The sequence below is a fragment of the Elephas maximus genome, chromosome 7 (genome assembly GCF_024166365.1).
Source record: "Elephas maximus indicus isolate mEleMax1 chromosome 7, mEleMax1 primary haplotype, whole genome shotgun sequence".
Lineage (NCBI taxonomy): Eukaryota > Metazoa > Chordata > Mammalia > Proboscidea > Elephantidae > Elephas > Elephas maximus.
The window spans coordinates 123,047,457-123,063,656 of record NC_064825.1 but is presented as its reverse complement, the minus strand read 5'-3'; the positions used below and the strand labels follow the sequence as shown (position 1 = coordinate 123,063,656).

Below are 16,200 nucleotides of genomic sequence, written 5' to 3'. Positions count from 1 at the left end.
CTTCTCCTGCCAGTCTCTCCTGCCACCATTTCTCTGCCACCACTTATTGAAGTCTTCAGTGTTATGTCTTGCTCTCTCGATCTCTCTCTCAGCCTCCTGGTTCCAGGATCTTCTCAGCACAGTGATCCCAGGTCGAAAGGACGCACTCCACTCCTGGGCTCTTCTTTCTTGGTGGTGGTGAGATTCTCTCTTCCTGGCTTTGGGATGGCTCATTTTAAGCCTGATGGGATGGCATAACTAGCCAATCCCCCCATTAGTGTTCCATATACCTTATTAGCCTGGTTCCAGAAAATCATTTGGTGGGAGTTACAAAGACTATGTCTAGAAGGGCCATATTAAGTAATTAATTCATTGCACCACAGACATCATACATGAAAAAACAGAAGACCATTAAAAAGACAGGAAAGAAAGAAAAGACCAAAATGGATGACAGAAGAGATTCTGAAACTTTCTCTTATACATGGAGTAACTAAAGCAAATGGAAGAAATGATGAGGAAAGCTGAACAGAAGATTTCAAGGGATGGCTTGAGAAAACAAAGTTAAGTATTATAATGAAATATGCAAACACCTGGACTTAGAAAACCAAAAGGGAAGGACATGCCTGGCATTTCTCAAACCGAGCAAATTGAAGGGAAAGTTCAAGCCTCGAGTTGCAATATTGAAGGATTTTGTGGACAAAATATTGAACGGCACAGGAAGCATCAAAAGAAGATGGAAGGACTACAAAGAACCACTATACCAAAAAAGAATTGGTCGATGTTCAACCATTTCAGGAGATAGCATATGATCAGGAACTGATGGTATTGAAGGAAGAAGTCCAAGGTGCCCTGAAGGGAATGACAAAAAACTAGGCTTCAGGAACTGACAGAAGAGCAATATAGATATTTCAGTGAACAGATGCAACACAGCAAGCACTTACTAGTCTATGCCAAGAAATTTGGAAGACAAATACCTGAAAAACCAGCTGGAAGGAATTCATATTTGTGTCCATTCCAAAGAAAGGCGATCCAACAGAATGTGGAAATTATGGAACAACATCATTAATATCGCAAACGAGTACAATTTTGCTGAAGATCATTTGTAAAGTTTGCAGTAGTACATCAACAAGGAAATGGGAGAAATTCAAGCCAGATTCAGAAGAGGTCGTGGAACAAGGGGTATCATTGCTGACGTCAGATGGATCTTGGCTGAGAGCAGAGAATGCCAGAAAGATGTTTACCTCGTGTTTCATTGGCTATGCAAAGACTTTCAACTGTGTGGACCATAACAAATTATCATAATATTACAAAGAATGTAAATTCCAGAACACTTAATTGTGAGCATGAGGAACCTGTACATAGACCAAAACACAGTCGAATGAACACAACAGGGGGATACTGCATGTTTTAAAATCAGGAAAGGTGTGTGTCAGGGTTATATCCTTAGACCACACTTATTCAATCTGCATGCTGAGCAAATAATCTGAGAAGCTGGAGCATATGAAGAAGAATATGGCATCCGGATTGGAGGAAGGTTCATTAGCAATCTCCTTACAAAGTACAAACACCAATACCAGGAACCAATCAAAAGTTACTTTTTTAAAAATCTCTTTAGCCTCTGGTACAGCTAAACCCTTGGCCCTCGAGTTAATTCTGATTCATAGAGACCCTATAGGAGAGTAGAACTGCTGCATAGGTTTCCAAAGAGTGGCTGGTAGATTCAGACTGCTGACCTCTACGTTGGAAGCCAAGCTCTTAACCACTATGCCATCAGGGCTTCCCAGTACATCTATATGTGTTTTATCAGAATCACATCAAATTTTCCCTGTGTTACTCCATTTGATCAAGTTTTCTTCAAGTTTTGTATACATATTTCACATTCCTTTTTAAGTTTTTTCTTTCAGATTATTGTAAAATTTTTTTCCTGTGGTAAATGAGGTATTTTTATTCAGTCCTATCCTCAAACATACTCATATACACACATCTACTCACATATTTAAAATATGTATATATAATTTCTGTTTGTAATATTATTCCCATCTGCTTTATTAAATTTTCTTATTTTTATAGTAGTTTCTAGTTGATATTCTTGGATATTTCTAATATAACATATTCATACTAAATTAATACTAATTCTAACTTTTTTTCAATTTTTAAAAATATAATTGTATTGGTAAAGATAATATACTCAATCTAGTTTACATAATAGTAGCCATCCTTTCTTGATTTTAAATTTAATAATATGATACTAGAGTTGTGATATTAAACATGATGAAGACTTTTGGGCTAAGATATTACATTATGGTATAGAAGATCATATTTTACCAAGAAAAAATGTTAAACTGTATTAAATGAATTTTCATCATATATGGATAGCATCAGGATGTGAATTTTTTCCTTAACTCTATTAATTGTATAGATTATGTTATTTCAATATTTAAAGATACTTGTACATTTGAAGAAATACCAGATTCTTTACATTTAATGTGATGTAGAATTCTCTGCTTTTTTTTTCTAGAAGTGGTTTAGTTTACATTAATCATCTCTGTGTCTTGATATTCCCCCATGCGTCTATCAGTTTGTCGTACTGTGGAGGTTTAAATGTTGCTGTGACGATGGAAGCTATGCCACCAGAATTTAAATACCTGCAGGGTCACCCATGGCAGACAGATTAAAGCTGAGCTTCTAGACTAAGACAGGCTAGGATTAAGGAACTGGTGGTCTACTTCTGAAAGTAATTAGCCAGAGAAAATCTTACAAATAGGAAAGGAACATTCTCTGATATAGTGCTAGAAGATGAGCCCCTCAGGTTGAAGACACTCAAAACATGACTGGAGAAGAGCTGCCTTCTCAAAGTAGAGCCGGCCTTAATGACATGGATGGAGTTAAGGCTTTGGGACCTTCATTTGCTGGTATAACATGATTCAAATACAGAAGAAACAGCTGCAGACATTCATTAATGATCAGAACGTGGAACATACAAAGTACGAATCTAGGAAAATTGGAAGTTATCAAAATGAAATGGAACACATAAACATCAATATCCTAGGCATTAGTGAGCTGAAATGCACTGGCCTAACCATATTAGGGGGTAGCAGATGCTGAAGAACTGATAGTACTGAAGGAAGAGGCCAGACTACACTGAAGGCATTGGCAGAAAACAAGGCTCCAGGAATTGACAGAATACCAACTGAAATGTTTCAACAAATGGATGCAGCACAAAAAGTGTTCACTTGTCTATGCCAAGAAAATTGGGAGACAGCTACCGGGCTACATGACTGGAAGAGATCCATATTTGTGCCCATCCCAAAGAAATGTGATTCAACAGAATGTGGAAAATATGTAACAATATTATTAATACTACATACAAATAAAATATTCTGAAGATCTTTCAAGAGCAGCTGCAGCAGTACATCAACAGGAAACCGAGAAAAATTCAAGCTGGATACAGATGAGGATGTGGAATAAGGGATATTGTTGCTGGTATCAGATAGATCCTGGCAGAAAGCAGAGAAGAAAGTTACCTGTGTTTTATTGACTATGCAAATGTATTTGACTGTGTGGATCATAAGAAATTATGGATAACATTGCAAAGAATGAGAATTCCAGAACACTTCATTGTACTCATGAGGAATTTGTACATAGACAAGAGGCAGCCATTCAAAAAGAACAAGGGAATACTGCATGGTTTAAAGTCAGGAAAGGTGTGTGTCAGCATTGTATCCTTTCCTCATGCCTATTCAGTCTGTAGGCTGAGCAAATAAACCAAGAAGCAGGATTATATAGAGAAGTACTCAGCATGAGAACTCCATTAACAACCTGCATTATGCAGATAACACAGCCTTGCTTGCTGAAACCAAAAGTACTTGAAGCACTTACTGGTGACGATCAAAGAACAGAGCCTTCATTATGGATTACACCTCAAAATAAAGAAAACAAAAATCCTCAGAACTGGACCAGTAAACAACATCATGATAAACGGAGAAAAGATAGAAGTTGTCGAGGGTTTCATTTTTTCTCAGATCCACAATCAACACCCATGGAAGCAGCAGTCAAGAAATCAAAAGACGTATTGCATTGGCCCAATCTGCAGCAAAAGACCTCTTAAATTATTAAAAAGGGAAGATGTCACCTTGAAGAATAAGGCGGGCCTGACCAAGCCATGGTGTTTTCAATCACCCCATACGCATGCAAAAGCTGAGCAGTGAATAAGGAAGACCAGAGAGAACCCACACCTTTGAATTGTGGTTTTGGCGAAGAATACTGAATAGACCAGGTACTGCCAAAAGAACGAATAAATCTGTTTTGGAAGACGTACAACCAGAATATTCCTTAAAAGCAAGAATGATGAGACTTTGTCTCAAATACTTTGGACATGTTTTCAGGAGGGATCAATCCCTGAAGAAGAACATCATGCTTGGTAGAATAGAGGGTCAGCGAAAAAGTGGAAGACCCTCAAGGAGATGGATTAACACAGTGGCTGCAACAATGAGCTCAAGTGTAACAAATATTGTGAGGATAACACAGGACCGGGTAGCGTTTCCTTCTGTTGTAAATAGGTTCACTGTGAGTAGGAACCCACAGGAAGGCACCTAAAAACAACAACAAATGTCTTGATGTTAGGCATTTTTTAAAGTAAATTATCATACTATTTTATTACATTATTCATTTTTTATACTAAAATACAATTTTTTGAAACTTTTGAAATCGGAGTGTCAAAGCAAATCTTAAAACTCAAAGAGTTGACTAGTCTAAGGCAGGGAACCTGCTGACTTGATTCTAGCAATTTTTTCCAAAAGGAAAATAGTTATACAATCGTTGCAGTCAAATGAGCTAGTAAATATAATTTACAAATTTTAATAGATATTTTAAGAGATTAATCTTAGTTTCTTTTTTTTCTTTTTTAAATATCTTGTTCAAATTTGGTAGCGATATTAGTGTTAATTCATATGAGGAATTTGGGAGCTCTCTTTATATGTCAGTGTTTCTGGAGCTGTTTAAATATCATCACTACCAGCTATTGTTTGAAAGGCTTGATAAATTTCTCTATAAATCCCTCCGATAGAATTTCTCTGTTCTTTCTTGAGGAGGTGGGGATTATTTACAAAGTTTTATGTTTCTTCTAAGATAATTTGTCGGTTTAACATTTCTGTCTAATTTAGGGGTAAGTTTTGATGGATTATAACTTCAAATATTCGCTTAAAATTTTACCTTCATTTTTCTTTTTGTTACAAGTTCATTGTTTCAGGGGCCTGGTTAATTGCAGAAGATAAAACAGCAGGATATACAAACACGTATTTGGTGAGAAATATTTCCTTTTTTTTTTTATACCAAAAGAGGATTAATGATAGCCCCATATTTTGTTTGTTTTTAAAGAAGTGGGAAAGATTGTGAGATAGAACTGGTTAAACAGGTCTTTCAAAATAGCTCGTCAGCCAATTGGCCAATAATAGAATTACCGACATGGAGCTGAATATTTTGGCGAGGTAGTTGCTGAGAGAATCTTTATGAAGATACGGAGGATTCCTTAGGGGAAATGTGAAACAGAAGCAGTCAAAACATCCCTGCAACTTGAGGCCCAGCCCATGACAATGGCACTGAGTACTGGTGTGACATAATATTATTAACTGAATGATTAGAATGTATAATAAAATTGAATCCTAAAAGGATTTTGATTCAGATTACAATAAAATAAAATTCCCACTAAGGCTATTAAAGAAGAAGCAATTTTAAAACATAACTTCCACGCCACGCTGTCTTTCACAAAGCCAATAAAAGGCAGAATGCCCAGATGTCATCCAGTGTTTTTCCTGCCAAAAGACCATATTTGAATTTTCTTTGCTGAAAGGATAAATACTAACCTGTGGAGCATGTTCACCATGGCCTTTCTAAACCTGCCTCCCTGGCTTTTCATCCAGTTAGACCCATTGAAATGCACCGACTGCTGCAGTCACACCCAACCTCTCACTCTTTCCTGAGCAATTTGAGTTTTTATAAAAGGCCTTCATACCCTTTCCCCCGAGAAGAGAATGTATGGCAGGGAATCCCCAGGGGAGGGAAATAATATGCAGAAGGTGTAGAGGCATGAAAGGTGAGCAGCATTTAGAGAAGGATCAGCGATCATGCACCAGAAGTACGACATGGTAGTAGGTGGACCCAGTGTATGTCCAACTAAAGTATAAAGGGCATTGTAAGCCCCTCTAATGACATTCTTAGGGGAGTCGTCTAAAGGATACAAGTTTGGGAATGACAAGATCATGTTTGTGTTCTGCCAGAGGTTAAATCTCTGGGAAGTGCAAAATGATCTGCTCCTCACTATTAGCCTAAAAGTGGACATTCAAACCCACCCAGTTGTGCCGCAAAGGAAAGGCCTGGCAATCTGCTTCTGTAAAGATTTCAAGTAGAAAAACCCTATGAAGTCTTCTTAAAACCACACAATAGTTTAGCACAACTAGTAAAAAGTGTCTGCCTGGAGCATTATGCTCTTTGAAAAACTATCTCTATGGGATCAAAGTGACAACAGCAACTTCAAAGATTAGATTGAAATCTTAGGGGGCAGAGAGTGGGAGGAAAAACTCAGAAAAGAAGGGTGAGAATGGTTGCAGGACTACAAGAATGTACTCAATGTCACTGAATTATACACATAGAAAGTATTGAGTTAGTGTATAATTTGCTGTATATATTCTCAACAACAACAAAAAACCTTATAGAACTGTTCTATTCTATTACCCACAGGGTTGCCATGAGTAAGAATCCACTGTATGGTTAACGAGTTTTGGTTTTTTATATATATATATATATATATAACCAAAAAAACAAACCGATTGCTGTCAAGTCGAGTCCCACTCATAAGGACCCTATAGGTCGGGGTAGAACTGCCCCATAGAATTTCCAAGGAGCGGCTGGCAGACTTGAACTGCTGACCTTTTGATTAGTAGTTGTAGCACTTAACCACTACGCCACCAGGGTTTCCATATATATATATATAATGTATATATATATATATATATATTTTTATGTAGAGAGAGACAGAGATGATACAGATGGAGACAGAGATATAGATATATCTATCTATCTATATATCTATCTAATCTACATAGATGATATAGATATAGATGACATAGAGAGAGAGATGATAGAGAGAGAGAGATAGAGAGAGAGATGAAAGAGAGAGAGAGACAAGTCAGGAGACTATTGCTGGAGAAGATGACTGTGTTGGGAAAGAAGCAGAGAGTGTGAAGGATGGCGGCATATCTGCTGATGTCGTTGGACTGTTTAATAGATTTTTATTCCTTTCTAGCGTCTGAATTCCATCACCTCAATTGTGGCTATCATAGGGATCGTAATCAGTGTGCTGAGCTTGATTTTTTTTTCATTCTACTACTTTCTGTGTGACCAAAGTTCGATGCCAGAAAAATGTGCCATGAACTACTTCATGTTAATGGTGAGTGCTTCCTCTTTTCATGGAGTACTGTAGCGAAGCAGGTCACAGGAGCCCTCCTCCTGGCAAAAGTAACAATCAGCATTCTTCAATTGCTACATCATCTTGGGAACTTTGAAGCAAGTGAGAAATAGGGCAATCTTTTCATTACGAATTAGGGCTACATCCCACACATCTTCTTGTTTATTCTGTACGTGTGATCTAGCAAAGTGGCAAAAGAAAGCTGGTATTTCCAGACCATCTACTTTCTCACAGTTATTGTGCTGAGCTCTTTGTATAATTTTCTTGTTTAATTTTACAATTATGATCAGCATGTACTGTTATTCCCTCCAAAAATAGAGCTCAGATGTCAGTCCTTATATATCTCCAGAGCTTCTTGACTGAGCTTCTTATGGGGTTACCTGGTTCCCTAACTAGAGTAAAATTATTTTGAACATTATCCAATAAGTGATAAGTAACCCAGGGTCCCTCCCAACATCTCTAGGTGTTCTTGCATGACTCCTCATTTCTATCCCCTACATCCTGTTCCTGGAAAATTCCCAATCTTCCTTCTGTGTTTACAACACTTCTGTTCCACTTGTTCCCATATGGATAATATCCTAAAATTTTATTCTCCAAATTACCAATGTTATTGATCGAATTACGTCCCCCCAGAAGATGCGAAGTCCTGACTCCTGTACATGTGAGTATGACCCTGTTTTTCTCTGTTATATTAATCAAGACATTCCAGAGTAGGGTGAGTCTTAAAACTAATCCCTTCTGAGTGGTCTCTTATACGAGGAAAAACACAGAGAAACATACACAGGGGGAAGGCAAGTTTCATGTGAAGATTGATCTGTAAGCCAAGGAATGTCAAAGAACACCTGGAGCTACCAACAAGGAAGGACTCTCCCCTAGAGCTAATACCCTGATTTGAGCTTCTAACCTACAAAACTGTGAGAAAATGAAATGAATCCTTATTCTTTTTGGTACTTTTTGTTATGACAGCACTAGCAAACTAAGACAACCACTATAGAAGATTGTGTAGGTAGTAAAACTTCTTGAAGTTTTGGACCATGGGGTAAGTGTGTGTGGGGTGGATGGGTATTGCAGCCCAGGAAAACAAACAAAATGTAACATTAAATATTTGCAACTTCAAAGTCTCTTGTCTGGTCTCAACACCACTGAGTTTTCTGTGGTGATCGCTCCATATAAACATCTTGCATTCCACCATGCTGCTTAGTTTTCCTCTCCTTTCATTCTCCTTCTATCTTAGCCTCAGCTACATAGGGACCTTAGCATTGTTCCTAATTTATTATGCAGACCAATTGCAGTGTCTTTGCTTCACTCCCAGCTTCACCTGGATGTCTCCAGGGCTATATATTCACACCAAAATAACCCCTGGAGGTAACTTTGCTAAAAGAATCCACTCCCCTTAATATTTCTGACAATTCTTATAGTAAACAGTTTTATTTGTTGCCACTCATTCGAAATAAAAAAAGAGAGCTTCTGCAGAGAACTTAACCCATTTTTCTAAGGTGACACAGTTCAAAATTGCCAAAGGAAGTTTTGAATCTGGAACTTCCTGCATCTTATCCTCATGTATGATTTACTATTGTTCCATGTTGTTATACTGAAGAATTTTTGAATTATAAGATCAGTTATGATAGGGACCAAATTCGTACTTGACTGGCTTCATGGAGACGGCTTCCTCAGTGTCTACAAAGGGCCATGACCACAGAGGGGCCAGTGCTTGGTTTAATGCTCTGCTGTTGCTATGTTGAAATTCTTATTAATTTTGGAACAAGAACCCCTACATTTTCATTTTTCACTTGACCCTATAAACTATGTAGCTGGTCCTGCCTTCACCTCAGTCACCTTCTTCCAAAAGCCATTGTGAATTCTCATTGTGTGAAGATTTTTTTCTGCCCATCCTTACATCAGAAAGTATTGATAAGGTTCCTGGAATCTGAATCATCAGGTGTCTTCTTACCTAGCATCTGCACTTTCAGCCCACAAGTCTGTAAGTCCACATTTCAGGCTCAGTTCAGGTGTTAGCACTCCGGGAGACACAGGAAAGTGACCATGTTCCTGCCTTCAGGAAACCCTAGTCTAGCCCCCCTGAGAGAAAAATATCATCATCATCATAATTATCATTCATCACCATCACTTTCCTCTCAGCAGTTAGTTTTCCAAAGGGTCAGAGGATTTACCTTTGAATATAATTAACAAAAGAGGTTAGAAAATGGTGAGATCTTTGTAGATAAAAGTGTTTAGATAGCTCATTACCTGGAATCCTTAAAAAAAAAGAAGAAAATAAAATTTTCCAGTGATCAACTATATTTGACCCAGAAAAAGAGCAATTCCCTGTGACTCAAACTAATATGTGTTTAATTTGTTACTTTTTGTTGAAAATGCAGCCTGGCACCTGTTATTGTAAATAAAGTTTTATTGAAACACAAACTCACTCACTTGTTTACATACTGTGTAAGGCTCCTTTTGCGTACAAGGTGAGAGTTGAGTCGTTGCAACGTAGATCTTATGGCCTGAAAAGTTTTAAGTATTTACTACCTGGTCCCTTACAGAAAAAATTTGCCAACCTCTGGTCTACCCCTCTAGATGGTAAGATCCTTGAAGACAAGGAAATCGTCTGTGTTTCATTTGCTCCTGTACTTTCAGTACCTACAATAATGCTCAGTATAAAGAGGTTACTGAATAAATATTTGTTCAAGGGATGAGTAAATAGATAATGAAATAATTTGTATAAATACTCTTATGTCCACTTGAGTCTGTGTTATACACTGTCCTCCTCATCCTTGGGTTTCTCCAAACCAGAGGGACTCTCCCTGTAGAAGGAGAGAAAGGAGAGAATGATTAAACCAAAGAATCCCAGCCATCATTTTACAATAAGATTATTAGGAATAAGAATACTTCCCAATGTCACTCAAATCTGACCACGTTTTTCAGCTAAAGATTGAAACTGAAGCCAGTTCTCTTAGGGTATATATTAAAGACAGACTCATTTGATGTTCATTACTACATTGCTGTTGTTGTGTGCCGTCAAGTCAATTCCAACTCATAGCGACCCTACAGGACAGAGTAGAACTGTGCCAACGGTTTCCAAGGAGTAGCTGGTGGATTTGAGCTGCTGACCTTTTGGTTAGCAGTCAATCTATAACCACTATGTCACCAGGGCTCCATTACTACATTAGTTTCTATTTACAGCTGAAATAAGTTACCACAAACTTAGTTAATTAAAACAAAACAAAGTTATTACTTTACATTTCTGGAGGTCTCAGTCTGAAATGGATCTCATTGGGCTAAAATCAAGATTTCAGCAGGGTTGCGTTGTTTCCAGAAGCTCAGGGGAGAATCTGGTTCCTTGCCTTTTCCATCTTCTAGAGGCTACTTGCATTCCTTGACTAACCGACCTTTCCTCTATCTTCAAAGTAAGCAGGCCCAACATCTTCAAATCTCTCTCTGATTTTCTGCCTGTTATTTATATTTATAAGGATGCTTATAACTTAAACTTGGCCCATCTGGATAATCCAGTATAATCTCCCCATCTCAAAGGAGCTGATTAGCAGCCTTTGCCATGTAATTTAACATATTCACATATTCTGGGGATTAGGACCTGGACCTCTTTGGAGGAAACGTTTTCTACCTGCAATGACTAAGGTATGAGATCATATAATAATGCCAACATTATGGAATTTCTAGTGTTTGAAAGGACTGAAATGAAAACAGTCTTTGTGATCTGTTTTTCTTTTTAAAGTGCTTTCACATTCTGTGCTCACAATAGCACTGGAAAATAGTGGCCAGGGGAAAAAAAAAGCCTACTTATTTTATTAGTGAGAAAATAAGTGGCTTTCACCAGGCCAAAAACTGGCCAAAGTGCAGGATACAATGGAAGCCAGTTTTTCTAAGCCCTGCTCCGTCCTTTTTCTTTTTTGGCCCTGCAATCAGTGATCAGTGTTTGGAAATTGTCGTTTCCATCCTCATGCTCTTTTGTTATGGATTTCCTCCTAGGGAATGGATGGTGTAGTGCTCACTTTAAGTGTGCTGGAGTTCTTCATTAATGTGTCCCTCTGTGGCCTCTCATTGTTCTGGTGGCGCTGGTGGCGCTGGCGGCGCTGGCGGCTCCGGTGAGTGAGTATTGGGCTTCCTTTCCACAAAGACGTCTATATTTGTTTTCTACTATTTTGGAAGAAAAGACCAAAAACTTAGGACCTAAAACAGCACACAATTATTATATCCCAGTTTCCATGAGTCAAGAGTTTGGGCACAGCTTAGATGGGTGCTTTGCTCAGGGTCTTACAAGGCTGCAATCAAGGTGTTGGCTGGAGCTGTGGTCTCATGTGAGGCTGTTGATCCTCTTCCATGCTCCATGGTGGAATTAATTTTCTTTTAACTGTGGAACTCATGGCTACCACATCTTCGTGGCCAGCAAGAGAACAAAAGTCTCTTATGCTTTAAAGCTCTTTTAAAGGGCCCACTTGAGTAGGTGAGGTCCACCTAGGAGAATGTATTTTTTGATAAACCCAAAGTCAACTGATTAGTAACCTAACCATGGAAGTGATATCTCATCATGTTCACAGATCTGGACCACACTCAAAGGACGGGGTGTCATTAAAGGGTGTGTGTCATTGGCAAGTCATCTTAGAATTCTGCCTACCACAATGGCTAAAGTGAAGCTTTTTTTTTATTATTACCATTACTCCTTCAAAGGGCCTTTCTTCAGAGTCCAGATTTGATAATACTTCACAATAGAGAGGCAAATCACAGCTTGGTTGTGATATTGTCATAAGCATGCTGCTTCCTTTAAGATTACACTATGAAAGAAAACCCTATGGAGCAAATTCTACTCTGTAACCCATGGGGCTTTGAAGAGTAGGAATCAACTGGAAGACAATAACAATAACAACTGTTTTTCCTAGATTGTCTTCTCTCCTTTCACTTCCCAATACTCTCTCTGAGTGACATTCTTCTGGTTTGGAAAAAGAACTCTATATTTACCTCAACACCTTGGATTATACAACTTGTTGGGCACCATAAGCCAAATGTAAGATTGACCCACTTGCAGAATCTGAGAAACAACCATTAGCGTGTCTGTGCCAAGAATGATCAATGAATGTTTGTCCTAGGGCTTGCTAGGGTCCCTGAGTCCTAATCACCTCAAGGGCAATGGGTTTTTAGGGCTAGCTTGACCTAAAAGTTGATTGGGAAATGCAACCAGATCTATCTTGAGGCTAGATTCAGAGAAGAAACTGTAGACTGATAACGATGATGACGTTGTGTGGTTAGGAAAAGGAAATCCTGAGGTTGGTATTTGGGTGACTCACTACGGTGTTCTGATTAATTTCACAGGTTGTAAATAGCAGGTTTCCAAACGCTTACGTGGCAGAAATGGCACCTAACTGCACGATTTCCAGGAGATTTGATGCCTCCAACAGAACAATAGAAATATCTTTCAGAAAATCTACCCTGACAGCAATGCAAGAACCCCACTTGAGAAAGTATCAGAATCCAACTCTGATTTTTAAAACTTAGGTATTATGTAATAAATCCGGAAGAATATGTTCACTTTCCCCAAGACCCTGACAACTTCTTTCATTGGCTCTTTATCAGATGTTAAATAAATATATTGTGCATTTAATGTGTCAACAGCACTTGAAAGTTTTCCATCTATCCTTAGGAGTTTGTAAGGGCATCAAGTTGGCAAATAAGATTTGCAGCAGAATGGGAAAAAGATATTGCTGAAATGCGACCCCAAGTATTACGTATTTCTGCTTCCTTTGATAATATTATCCCTCCTTGTTAGATTTTTTTCCCCCACATTTGACGATACAAGGTGTTTTTGCCTTCTGAAAGCTGAGATGCATGCCTTTTTTCTTTTTTCTCCCTTTCCATTTTATTTTTTTTTTCATTCTCCCATACAAAGTACTCAGAATAGCCACATTCAGTCTTTCTATGTGCACAAAACATAAGCCACATAGATAAACATAACATCATGGATAAGATTCACCTTATGTTTTCTCTCTCCTCTCCTCTCCCCTTCCTCCACTTCCATGCCCTCCCTTCCCTTTAATCCCCACCCCTCTACTCCCCTCCCCTCCCCTCCCTTCCACCCTCTTTCCTTGCCCTCCCCTCCTGTCCCCTTTCTTGCCTCCTCTCCTCTCCTCACTCTTCCCCTAACTTCCCCTCCTCTCCCCTCTGTATTCCTTCCCCTTCCTCTCCTCCCTCTTTCTGTCTGTGCCCTTCCCTTTCTCCTCTTCCTACTCCTTCTTCTTCTCTCTCTCTCCCTTTCTTTCTGCCCTACAGGAGAGGATTGTATCTTACTCAGGTTTGTATCCCCAGTACCATGTATTGGATTGTGTCATACATGGTATTTACTCAATGCTCATTAAATGCCTTTTGCATTTTCTTTTTACAGAACAAATAAAATTAAACCCCCCCAAATTAAAAAAATAGCAGCAATAAATTCATATGTTCCCTGCTTCCCATTCAGGAATTATATTATGGTGTTAAAGATTTGACTTTCTAATCGGACAACTTTGGGTTTTTATCTTGAAAACTTCATTCCTCTCACTACCTGCGTGCCCATGGACATAGCATAAAATCTCTCTATATTTCAGTTTTTTCTTCTGTAAAACAGCAATAATATTACCTGGCTCAAAATGTTGTGATCTTTGCTTGATATAATATAGGGAGATCAAAATAGGGAGAGCAACTAGTATATTGACTGCCATGCACTGAACTTCAATGGTATGTATATATACATATATATATATATATGTATATTTGCCTATGCATGTACATGTGTGGGTGTATGTATATATATATTCATATATATTTTCATACATTATGGGATGTGCATCACTTTGAACATAGGTGTAAACAATGTCTTTCCTCTTTATACATAAAAATTTTAAAAGGAAGTGCAGAAATGAACATATGAACAATAAATCAAAATATTTTCATATCTCAAGGAGATGGATTGACGCAGTGGCTGCAACAATGTACTCAAGTATAACAACAATTGTGAGGATGGCACAGGACCAGGCAGTGCTTCCTTCTATTGTATATAGTGTCGCAATGAGCTGGAACAAAGTGGACAGTAATTAACAACAACAACGTTGTTAGAAGCTCTGTGGAAAATAAATCAAGTTAATGGACTATAAAACGTCTGGTCATTGGGGGAATTATGAGAAAGAGTAGCCAGGAAAGTCCTTTTCGAGGAGGTGATATTTTCCATTAGGGTAGGAAAAAACTTCATTGCATTTTCATAAACATTATTATTTTATAGCTTAGCACATTATTCTTCTCTATCCAATACAGAGCTAAACTCAAATATATATTTTAGTATCCACCTTCCTTCATGGATGATTTTCAAGGGCAGATGAAGTCCTCTCTGTCCCTATGCCGACACGTCCACCCCTTCCAGCTCCTAAGGTGGACCAAAGTTAGAAAGATCCAATGAAGAAATTCCATTTTTCTTGGTTGAGGTTTTGATAGCAAACTAACAAGCCCATCATGGTGAAACTCAAACTTTAAAACTATTATTTTAACATTTATATAGAATTTCTATTCCTCTTAAAAAAACCATACATAAATAAGGATGGCAGTAGCCTGGTAGATTATTGGCAGATGTGTATGTCTATAAGGCAACTATCTTTAGTATAAAGTCAAATCAACAGAAGTAGAATATGAAACAGATCTAAAATGGGTCCTTGATTCCATGGTTGAGTAGCTGAATCAAGCAAACCTTAATGAAGTGGTTGTGGAGTGTCTTAGTCACCTAATGCTGCTGTAACAGAAATACCACAAGTGGATGGCTTTAACAAACAATAGTTTATTCTCTCACAGTCTAGGAGGCTAGAAATCCAAATTCAAGGCATCAGCTCCAGGAAAAGGCTTTCTCTGTCGTCTCTGAAGGAAGGTCCTTGTCATCAAGCTTCCCCTGGTCTAGGAGCTTCTCCATGCAGGAACCCCAGGTCCAAAGGATGAATTCTCCTCCTGGTGCTGCTTTCTTGGTGATATAAGTTTCCCCCACCCCCTACCCCTGAACCTTCCCCAGCCCCCACCCTCATCTTTGTTCCAGCTTCTTTTATCTCAAAAGGGATTGGCTCAAGACACAATCCAATCTTGCAGATTGAGCCCTGCCTCATTAACATAACTGCCCCACCGCACCTCATTAACATCACAGAGGTAGGATTTAAAAGACATAGGAAAATCCCAACAAATGACAAAATGGTAGACAATCTGGAGGAAGGTCCTTGTCTCTTCCACTTCTGCTTTCTGATTCGTTGGAGATTTCCATGTTCTTGGTATCTAACCCCATCTCTCCTCTGCTTGCTTGTTTAATCTCTCTTATATCTCAGAAGACATTGACTCAAGATACTCCCCACATTAATCCTGCCTTATTAACATAACAAAGACAACCCATTCCCAAATGGGATTATAACCAGAGGTATAACCAAAAAAATATAAGTTAATCCAACTCATAATGACCCTATAGGACAGATTAGAACTGTTCTCTGGGTTTACAAGGAGCAGCTGGTGGATTTGAACTGCTGATCTTTTGGTTAGAACACATAGGTCTTAGCCACTGAAGGGTTCCACCACATGTATAGAGGATAGGAGTTACAATACATAATTTTGGAGAACATAACCCAGTCCATTAGAAGCAGTGGATGCTGAAAGGCTGCTTTCAGCCCACCCAAAGCCTGAGAAATTGGGGGAAAAAATACATAAAAAAATTGTTTTGTATCTTTTATTATTAATTTTATTAGCTAGATATT

At 38.4% G+C, this 16,200-nt stretch overlaps 2 protein-coding genes across 7 annotated transcripts in view; both read left to right on the top strand.

Annotated features, from left to right (window-relative positions):
- Positions 1-13,059, top strand: part of LOC126080879 (uncharacterized) — a 137,333-nt gene extending 124,274 nt beyond the window's left edge. For 4 of the 6 annotated variants that reach the window (XM_049892074.1, XM_049892071.1, XM_049892077.1 and 1 more), the window contains 3 exons: positions 5,215-5,280; positions 7,280-7,423; positions 12,767-13,059. In XM_049892074.1, the coding sequence (XP_049748031.1) occupies positions 5,215-5,280; positions 7,280-7,423; positions 12,767-12,949 (393 nt within the window). In that variant the 3' untranslated portion in view covers positions 12,950-13,059. Of the gene's footprint in view, positions 1-5,214; positions 5,281-7,279; positions 7,424-11,428; positions 11,549-12,766 lie in introns of all 6 variants that reach the window. The other 2 variants (XM_049892072.1, XM_049892073.1) reach the window with 2 other exon arrangements.
- Positions 1-16,200, top strand: part of LOC126080896 (membrane-spanning 4-domains subfamily A member 4A-like) — a 382,640-nt gene that overhangs the window by 313,219 nt on the left and 53,221 nt on the right. The window lies entirely within an intron of this gene.